Here is a 10,658-nt window from a genome sequence, read left to right on the forward strand (position 1 = left end):
ACAGAGCAGAGAACTGCAATAATAATATTTGTACTTAACCCACTGAATTATTCATAACTCTGTCTAAAAGCAGCAGGTGCTAAAACGTAGGCGAAAGTTTACCAAAGTTCAGGGAAAGAAAATATATAACTACAAGAAAAAGTATTTCTACAAAAGCAATCTTCAAAACTGCTTTTTTGTTCCCAAGTCATTAAATGACACATCTACTAAAAATGGAATATGAACCAGAAACGTGAATATGGAAGTAAGTTTATAAATAAAGCAAAAGAAAGCAGTCTTCAAGGTACAAGAAAGCATGTAAAAAAAAAAAAAAGAAAAAGAAAGGAATCACGCCAATGCTCAGTTAAGGAAGCGTGCAGTATGCCTTCACTCCCCACTTATATCTTTTCTCAAAACAGAAAGAAAGCCCCACACATTCAGATAAGTCATAATAACTGTTTCAAGGACACAGAAAGGAACGAGAGGTTAGCTGCAGATAGCATAATAATGTGCCCACAGATAGAAAATTCTTGGTACATCTACTGCTCCTGCTTCAATCCTTATCTCGGTGTGCATAATGGCAAATGGAAAGCACAAGCCTGCACAGATAACTCTCTAAATGTGAACGCACATATGCAAATACCAGCATGATGGAGGGAGAACCTCCAAGGCACAAAGAACAATAAGGGATTCCAACCAACCTCTGGCCTTCCTCAGGATGAGAAACCCTGAGCACCCGGGGTCCTCGGCCAATTTGCACGGTTGCTACTGAAATCAATTCAGCACGCAGAAGCTGCTGCCACGAGCTGAGGGCCTACAGAGCTCTAGCGCATAAAAGTACACCTGGAAACGTGAACTGTGCGTGAGAAAAGCCAGACAGAAAAATGTTGCATGCTCAGAAAGCCCTAGGATGAAAAATTTTGAAAAATGAAAAAAAAAAAAAAAAAAATCTACCCACGATTCTTTGGGGAAAAAACAAACAAACAAACAAACAAACAAAACAACTCTTGTGGAATGAGAAAGGGGGATGGAAGTGTCTTCTGAGCTGCCTGCAGGTTTTCACCTCTGCTGTCACAGGAGCTTTGGTGTCAAGCAATCCTTCCCTCCCAAAGCAAGCAGGTAGCTCACAGTTGGTTCTGAGCCTGCCCTGCTCCCCCCACACTGCAGGAAGCTTTCCCCAGACTCTGCCTCCGGTAGAGACAGCCCTGGGCAAGCCTGTGATACCTGCCTGCACAAAAAAAAATAATAAATAAATTCTGAGGTTCTCAGAATCTTTTTATGCTGCTCTTTACAATTCCACAGCAATTCAGACATGATCAAAAAAGCCTGAAAGGAAAAATAAAACATCCTCATTTGCAGACTCAACTCTGAAAATCACCACTAGTTCCACCTCTTTCACAAACACAGCAGAAACTCAGTACTTCGCCAGTCTGTGCCTCGTTTAGTAAGCATGCATGGCACTTCAGACATTAGCTCAGAAAAACACAGGCACACACACAGAAGAAGCTGTAAAGACAATGAAAGAATATTGCTTGAAAAGGGAAACTGCAAGCTTAGCAAGCTGCAGGTTCCAGGGCTGGAGAATTAACTGGAAACATCTAATCAGGGATGCAGAACCCTGTAACATTATGATTTATTTAACACAGTCAAACAATGGCCATAGGCAATGAATCACACAGGAGATGACAAAGCTGCAGGAGATTTCCGTCATCTAGTTTAACCTGCGCATTGATCAGAGTTTACCTCCATATTAATCACTTGAGAACGCAGGCTAACACACTCTTAAACACCTCTTGTGATTATGCTTCACTTACCCCCTTGTCCTTATGCAGGTCACTCTGTTGCTAATTGCACTTCTAGTTAGGAGAAAAAGTGTCTACTGTCTAATTTAATTTTGTCTTTTTTAGTTTCAAGCCGTTGCTCCTTGTTATGCTGTCTCAAGCACTGTAAATAATCCCTCCCCCTCCTCCATATTATTACCTCTCAAATATTTATAGACTGTTATATCCACCCTTAGTCTCCTTTTCTACAAGCCATACATCATTTCTGTCACCCTTCCCTCTATCCTTTCAGATTTATCTATGTCCTTTTATAATGAGATGCTCAAAACTCTTTTGCAGTGTTATCCCAAGTACAGCTACACCAAAGCAGTGGAGAGAGGCAGAGCTATTTCTACCCTAAACCATGGAAATACTGTTCAAAGAGAAACACTGACTGAATATTTACTTGGTCGAGTTTGACAGAGATTCATGCCACTGGGAAAACCACCTTACAGGCAGAAGACGATCTCCAGCAGCCGCTTCCCAACAAGAAGTCCAACTTGTGCTGCAGAAATAACGCCAATGCTAAACAGCTAAGAACGTTCATAAATTCTTACAGGAGTCCCATGCAAACATGACTCTTCTTCTCTCATCTTAAGTGTAACATACTGGAGAAAAGCAGACAGTTATGGATGGAAAGATGTTATTCACAAGTAAAGGATGCAAAACTTGTTTTTTTATTTACTTTATTTGTACATTAGAATCACATAATCACTTAGTCTGGAAAAGACCTTCAAGATCATCAAGTTCCAACCATCAGGAACAAGGGTAAAATATACCAGTTGTTAACAGTCTGGTAGAGACACATCGTGTTCAACTATGCTCTTTTATGTGAACAGAGATTTGTTGCCTGTGGGACGAGGTAGGTAAAAACACCAAGACAGGGCTTCTTGGCCCTTAGGAAGGATAGAGAGTTGGCAGGACCAGAAGGCAGACAGCAACTGAAGCTGCTGAAGTACTGGTAGCAGATACAGCAGGGGAAAATGATCATTTGAAAGTAATAAGGAGACAATGACAACAAGAAAGAACAGGATGATGGAGTGCTGACCACTGCAGACCCACCAAAACCTCTGAGGATGTGCAGCCACCATCTTAGACGTGACTAAATTAACAATTTTCTGTTGCAATCTGATATAGATTTAGTCATTGAGTGTTTTCGGGTCAAAACTGTCAGGATTTCATTCCCAGGCTTTCAAATGCTGATCAGTATTGATGACATGACAAATTTCAATACGCAGACTTAATGTCATTATGAAAAAGTAGGCATTTCGTAGATTCACAGAATTATTTAGATTGGAAAGGTCCCCTGGAGGCCAGCTCACTCAAACTCTGCTCAAAGCAGAGCCACCTTCGCAGCTAGATTGTGCTGCTCAGGCACCATCCACCTGAGTTTCGAGTCTCTCCAAGGATGGAGGCTCTTCAGCCTCTCTGGGCACCCTGTTCCACTGCTCAAGCACTCTTCATGGTGAAATGTTCGTGGCACCTTCTGAATGTTGTCCTTCAGTTGCCTAGAAGAGACTTTTTGACAAAACTGACAGGCACTTCATTCCTCATTCACTCGGCCTGGCGTTACCACTGCCTCTCTACAGTCCTTTTTTATTAGCAGGTAAAACTCTCTCCGTCATCCAAAGAGTTTCAAAGTGAAGGGAGAACTACTTAGAGAAAGGTAAGAAGAACACTATTTTGTTTCCATAATGCATAATAAGTGTAACAAAGGGCAATAACACCTGTAAGCTTCTTACTCACAAATGCTGACGATATGTTTAACTTGACAGCCAATGATACTATGAAGGCACATAAACAATGCCTTTATTAATGTTTCTAGCAAATCCAACAGCAAACAGATCTCGCAGAACACAGAAGGAGCAGGTATGTAGGAGCACACAGTAATTCTATGTTGGATGCTTATAAAATGGGCCGACACGAGTATAACCAGAAAGAATTCGCACTTTCCAGAACTTTCCATGACCTATCTTGCAGCCATCCCACCCTGCCTGCAAAAGGCCAAGCATCTGTGACCAAATAAAATAGAGGAAAGCTGAAATGGTGTGCATGCGTCTCCTTCCTTTGGTGTGAACAGATCTCACTCACAGTTCTTTTATGACCACGCCTTATATTTTTTTTCAGTGATTTCTAAATAGTAAAATTGCAAAGATAGCAAACTGACATGGAACCGAGAAGGATCCAGGCTGGAAAACATTGCACTGATACATCTCAAAGGCACACTTTAAGTACCTCCCCACAGCCTTTTCCTGAGGTTGCACACACTAGTTAATCCAACAAAACGTACCTGTCCTACAGAAGGAAGGACAATTGCTTTAGATGCCCTATTATCACGACTTTTCACTGCCCTGTATAATCAAATGGTCACTGCTTTCAAATAACCTACTTTTTTTTTTTTTTTAGGCAAAATACATAGAAACTACAAAATTTGTTTGCAGAAGTTCAGCTAATGCCCTGTGAGCACAGTCCGCTCCCTTCCAACTACCCTACAGGCCCCCAGATCGCTTTTCTTTTTCTTGGGGAACATATGCTCCCACCAAAGCAAATACGGTTTCCAAGCCCGGGAAAGTAAATGGATAAACCCCTACACTTTGACCATGATAATTCATTCTTTCCCTCTTCAAAAATAGCATGTCACAAAGGGATCTGAAAAACAGTCTCTGTACTCTGCAGGTGCCATAATATTTCTGATTTGCCGATAAAATAGATACAGTGAGGAAAGACTCTCTCCCTGGCACTGTGTCTGATTTGTGTGACTCCTTCACACATTACTCCTCGAGCGGCAAACAGTGCCCTGCGTGACGGACTTCGAAAGAAAAACGACTTCTGTGAAGCCAAAAACTTACCCAAGGAAGAGAATTACCACTGTCAAAATGATCTCTTGCACAGTCTAACATGTGTTGTACAGGGGACGTGGCTCTCTAGGAGCCCTTGGTTTCTCCAGGGCTCACGGGGAGCTGCTGACTTCTGCTGCAATTAAGAGTTTGACTCTCTCTGCCTGCATTAATTATTCTGTAAATGCTCACAAAGTCTGCACCTCAGCCTCCCAAACTGAGACACTGTGACACCTGCTCCAAGTATGAGACCTGCTGTGACTGAGTCACTTCTCATTTTCTTTGTGTCACACACAGTCCTCTAAATCCTAATAACCCACACTGTCCTTCTTCTCATTTTACTTGCAGTGCAAGGTATCTGTAAAACCATAAAACAGCAATGAAAGAATCCTTCAAGTACCTGGTCCTGAAACAGCCTGATACTTAAAAGCTTCATGACAGATCATGCCCTGCAGCTTCTTATCTACTTTCAGAGGACCTCTATATACTACAGAAACAAGAGCCAGAATATACACACAGATATTTTATATATCTCTGTGACTGTTAGGAAGAAAATGCACACTGCGATTCAAGTGGAACTCCTCACCATAAAAATTGAATTTTCAAATCCGAAAGTCTGCATTCTGACACCTGATAAAGCTGCTCTAAAGGTCTAGTTGAACACACAGCAGCTTCTGTCATCAGGCAGCCTCAGAGCCTGCACGCATGTTCACTGGTGGCATTAAATTCATATGCACGAGTAGTTACACAGAATTCAGGTGAAACTACCAAAATTAGTTGGGCCAGAACTTCACATACTGCAGATGCTTATAGGCTAAGCACAATTTTCAATTTCTGTTTGGGTGCCTAGACACAAAATTATGAACTCAACTTCGTATTCGTTCCCACATTCATTCATTTCTGGCAAACAAAGCTGACCCTGCCTTGCTTTGTGCCTGGAATCAAATCTTCTCTCTGGAGATGAAGCTGTGTATTTTAAACGTTGTCACCTACACACAGTTATTCAGTAAAATGGTTGAGAAACAATGTATTTGAATTGCTAACAAAAATCTACAGTAAAAAAACAATGGCTGCAAAACATTTACAATTACTTTAACTAAAAGAAAAAATGAACTCAAATGATTTTAAAGTTAGTGATTTTCATGTTTTCAAGTGTTTATACAAGCATGTGATTGTATAAAACTTGTTTAATTAGTAGTTTTCATTAAAGTATCATAATTTAATTCAATTTAATAAAAAAATAAAGTAGAGCTTATAAAGTAAATAACTACGGACATTTAGAAAACATTAAGATCAAAGCTTATGCAAATTCTGTTGACAGTAAGACAATTTCAGTTTTTGGCCTTTCTGTACAAGCAAGGGTTTTCTTGTTCTGAGTTACACGGCATCTCTATACGTTACTGAATATACTACTTTAATCTTTAGTCAGTTTTTTCCATCACTATAGATAAAGCACGCAGTAACCCAAATACAAAAGCAGTGACTGTGTTGATTCAAAGGTGACAGTAACATGATTGCAATAATGAAAACAAAAAAAACAAAAAGCTATGTATTGTTTTATCAACAAAGCTTCCCAAAGAAATTCCTATTGGCCTGAAACTGCCTGTCTGCAACAGATGCAACAAATCCATCTGACAAGGCTTTAAATGGCCTCCAAGACAGAGTTGCGTGACAGACACACCTATGTGCTGTCCTTTTATTAGTTAATGCAAGGCACTGTCCACTTTACAAGCATTTTTTTTAAGCCAGATGTGTATTTACCTGTGTTATTGGCATCAGTACAGATGATAAAAAATTAATTAAATTTCCTTTTCCTCTCATCTTTTTTTCTTCCTTTTCCTGTCTACACAACAGAAGATGTCATCTTCATTTTCGTATATATTTAACTGTTCTATCTATCAGGTATAAGCTCTGCACCCAGCCACACAGAACTGATGTACCACCACATCAAGACACATACAGGAGGCAACTCTCTGATGTCAGAGCTAATGACATTACCTACACACCTAGCTTCAGTTTTGAAGAAGATAAAGAGCCAGTCAACAAGTAGTTGCCAGGACCATGGCAGAAGCACAGAAGGAAAAATATTTGGGGAGAAAGGGGAAAAGCTTCCTGTAAATCACCACCTGAAGGTATACACCCCCGGAAATTCAACACAGTGCTAGTCTTATTCAAATCTATTTTGATTTTCAAGTAAAAATAACAAAATAAAATATGAAAGATTGATGCTGGGTTCCTCCCTTTTACTAACCATGCCAACAGCACAATAGAGTTGTTGGAGAGGGGACTCCACAACACTGCCACTGTAGACAGGGGAAGAAGGTGAAACAGCAGGCAGGTGTAATTAATGCCAGCTCCTGCCCCAAGCAGCGAGCTGATCTCTCCCAGCACTTTACCTGATGGCGTGCTAGTTGCTGTTGTTGCTGTACTCGTGGAGTGTGTAGGGTTGCTGCTTTCCAACAAGAGACAAGAGCTCCCACCACCATTCTTCTTAATGAACTGCTCTGGGACACTGGGCAGGGGTACTGGGTGGCTGATTCCCAGTTCCTCTTCCTGAGCTTGCTGCCTTCTCAGTGCAACCTGGGAACAAGAAGACAGATGTAGGATATGTTCTCTGACTTGAGCACAATTTGTAATGGCAACAGGCAAGACTCAAACTCAAGGCTGTTTTTGTTTCTTGGTACTTTCTAAAGTGTTGACAGCATGATCCAAACAGTGAATACAGGAAGATATAAAAGAGATCATAAACCTATTTAAAAGCAACCACTTTTCCACCCAAGCATATGTGAACAAACCCATGAAATGCCGGTGCCATCTTCTTCCAATGAGGTCACATTAAGGCTGACTGCATTCGTGCAATACAGTTGCTCTTGGGTGAAGGATATTGACAAAAGCATAGACCCACTCCTCTCTGCTGATAAACAGCTCCTGCGGATAAGAAATCACCTTTCAGGCTTGCTGTGCCTCTTCATCTTAACAAGATAACTCTTTATGAGTGCTTATACTTGCAATCTGTTGCTCTGTCCAAGCCTGCTGGGCTGCCTTGCTTGCTCTTGGTTGGAAATCAAGGGAATTTCAATACACGGTACAGTACACACAGAAAGCTTTCTGGCACAGGCACACAGAAGGCAGGGAACCACCTTGCAAGCACTTCATCAGGTGTCACACACATTGCATGTAGCTGGCCACGTCTGGTGCAGCAGCAGCTCCCCACTCCTTCCCCAACATTGATGCTGCTCCAGAGCCTAGTCTGCATTAGCAAAGCCCACAGACAATGCAAACTCTGGACATGGGCGCAAACAAGCCATATGCAATGCTTACTGAAGATTCAGAGGGTAAAGCGCACCCTTTCTGCCTCACCTGAACAGGCAGGTTGGTTTTGCACAGCCATCCACCTATGCCAAGTCCTGAGACACTGCCAGGCAGCGCAGCTTTGTAGCTATCCACCATGCAGCTTGCCACATAGCAACTGCTTTGCATCTGCATCTGAACCACGGAAATCTGTACTAGATTGCAGACCGTGATCATGGGCTTCTTCTGCAGGCAATTCTCCTGGGTAATTCTCTGGGATTTGCCTCTGTTTCCTAGCCATGTTCAACAGCCACATGTTCCTACTACGGATGTGTAATACCATCAGAGAAATTAACGACAGCTTGTAAAATACATACGTTCAAAACAGAGTGTATAGATGTGCAAACACTATGGGATTTAGTCCCTTTTTTTTGGTTTGACTTCACAAACCAATAACCTTGACCTGCAAAATTCCACCAGCACGAAGGGGCTTACTGCAGAAATATATCAAAAGGGGGAAAGACAGACTTTCAATGTGCAGCTCCTACACAGATAAGGTTCAGTGAGGGAGGCTTTCAAAACCACTTTCAAATACTAGGCGGGGAAGAGAAAGCCCCCTCTGCAAGGGCCAGCTGGAAAGAGGAATTCATGGTGTGAAAGGAACTACTGGGCGGCAGAACTACCTGTACAGAAGGGGACAGCTTCACAGGGGAAAAAAAACCCTGCTTCGTTCTCTCTTCCCTGACGGGGTCCGAAAAGGGACCCATGTTTATTATTCCACGCTTCACACCTGGCAGAGAAAGCACATGTAACTTTGGCATAATCCACTATTTCTGGACTGCTATAGTATCAGCTGGAAGGAATTACTTAAATGAACCAAAACTCCCCGCGGATTCAAAGGAATTTTGATCTAACTGCATGGAATAATTAAATAAAATTATTTTTAAAAAACGGGGAAGGATTTCATGGAGGGCTACTAGGAGTTTTAGTCTGGCATTGGGACACTCATTTTATGTGGGATTGTGAAGTTCTGAGTACGCACGACCTGCGAAGCGGGTCCATGGGTCTGGCATCCCTGCCTTTAATTGTACCAGTTAAGTCCTAGCACCTTCCAATTAATGTTTGAAGGGCTCTATTTGCGTGAACCGGGATGTGCAATCCCACTCACAGAGCTCAGGCACGTTAGCCGTATCACTCCCAGGACTCCTCATTAATGAAGTTTTCAACATAAGGCTCACAGGGACTAACAGAGCCTCGTTAAATATTATCAGAGAGAGCTGTGACTTCAGAGGGAATCACTAATGAATACAGTTATCTCTGCGCAGAATTGGATGTAGTTTGGTTTACCTCCAAACACCAATGATTTGCCATTTAGATTTAAGGTTAAAAGCTGTAGGCAGCCCTGCGTATACAGAGCCTCTCCATGAAGTATTAAGAAAGTTTTTAAACCGCTGTGTAGAAATATTTTAAAGAAATAGAAAGAAAAAATTGTTTTCTTGGAAACGAAGTCATCAAGAGCCACCTAACATAAGGTCAAATGGATATACCGGATCTGAAACTAGGAGTGGAAAATATTGCCACTAGCTACTAGTTGGACGGACAATTATTTAGTTAAAAACAAGTTGTTTGACGGACAATATAAGTAACGTAATGTTAACTAAAAGCCTGCCCCTCTGAACGTTTTAGAAGGGTGCAAGCGTGTTTAAGTTTTGGTGAGTTTCAGTTTTATAATAAATACATATTCAGACGCGTGCAGAAGTCCGCTGCCAGCCACTTAACTCCTGCACGCGTTTCCATGCGGAAAAAAAAAAAAAAAAAGTTTAATGTATTTATTTTTTTAAGGGTTACGTGACGGAGTCCAGCTTCGCCCCCTTACGCCCGCCCGGTCTGGGGGTCGGCAGGGCCAGCTGAGCCCCCCCGGCCGCCTGGGGGCCGCCCGGGACCCCCGGGTCGGAGGGGAGCGTGCTCCGCGCGGCCGGGACGGGCAGGGCTGTCCGGGACGGGCAGGGCTGGCTCTCCTCTGCCGGGCGAGGCTGGCTTTTCTCCGCCGGTCACCGCTCTCGTCCTCCGGTCACGGCTCTCCGCCGCCGGGCAGGGCTCCGCCGCGCCGCCCCGCCGCCCGCCCCGCGCCGCGCCCCGCGGCGTCGTCTCACCTGCGCTGCCATGACCCGCTGCCGCTCGGCGATCAGGCTGCACTTCTTGCACTGGCAGTCCCGCCACATGCAGAACCGCTTGTGCCCCTTCAGCGGCGACGAGTAGCCGTGGTTGCGGCAGCGGGCGCACTTGGGCAGCCGCGGCAGCTTCTTCCCCGCCGCGGAGGAGGCGGCGGAGGCGGCCGCGACCCCCGGTGCCGGGGCGGCCGCCATTTGGGCCGCCGCCTTGGCGAAGCCGCCCGCCTTGTCCGCGGGGCCGGGGGCCTCCGGGGGCTTGCCGAACGCCGGGGAGTCATTGGGCATGGCGGCGGGGGTGAGCGCCCCGTCCCGTCCCGTCCCGTCGGTGCCGTCCCGTCCCGTCCCGCCCCCCCACCCCTGGCGCTTTGGCGGGCGGCCGCTGCCCGGCCTCGCCCCTCCCGCCGCGGCCCCCTCCGCCCCCCCTGGGCCGAGCCCTCTCCCCCGGGAGCAGGCGGCGGGGCGGGGGGAGGCTGCCCGCTGACCGGCGTGCCTGGCCCGGCCCGGCCCGGCCCGCTCCGGGAACCCGGCGCTTCGTCCGGCCGCAGAGCCGGGCCCGGGGT

General features: G+C 44.7%; 1 protein-coding gene across 11 annotated transcripts in view; it reads right to left on the bottom strand.

Moving 5' to 3' along the window:
- The window catches only part of DMRT1 (doublesex and mab-3 related transcription factor 1), a 61,319-nt gene extending 50,874 nt beyond the window's left edge, over positions 1-10,445 (bottom strand). For 8 of the 11 annotated variants that reach the window (XR_014576460.1, XR_014576461.1, XR_014576462.1 and 5 more), the window contains exons 1-2: positions 10,081-10,441; positions 7,033-7,216 (exon numbers count right to left, since the gene is read on the bottom strand). Coding sequence is in view for 7 of the 11 variants with exons in the window: in XM_083816386.1 (XP_083672512.1) it covers positions 7,033-7,216; positions 10,081-10,383 (487 nt within the window). In the remaining 4 variants the exon portion in view is untranslated. Of the gene's footprint in view, positions 1-7,032; positions 7,217-10,080 lie in introns of all 11 variants that reach the window. The other 3 variants (XM_083816383.1, XM_083816388.1, XM_083816384.1) reach the window with 3 other exon arrangements.
- Positions 10,446-10,658: the final 213 nt, after the last annotated feature.

Source organism: Anser anser (assembly GCF_964211835.1).
Source record: "Anser anser genome assembly, chromosome: Z".
NCBI lineage: Eukaryota > Metazoa > Chordata > Aves > Anseriformes > Anatidae > Anser > Anser anser.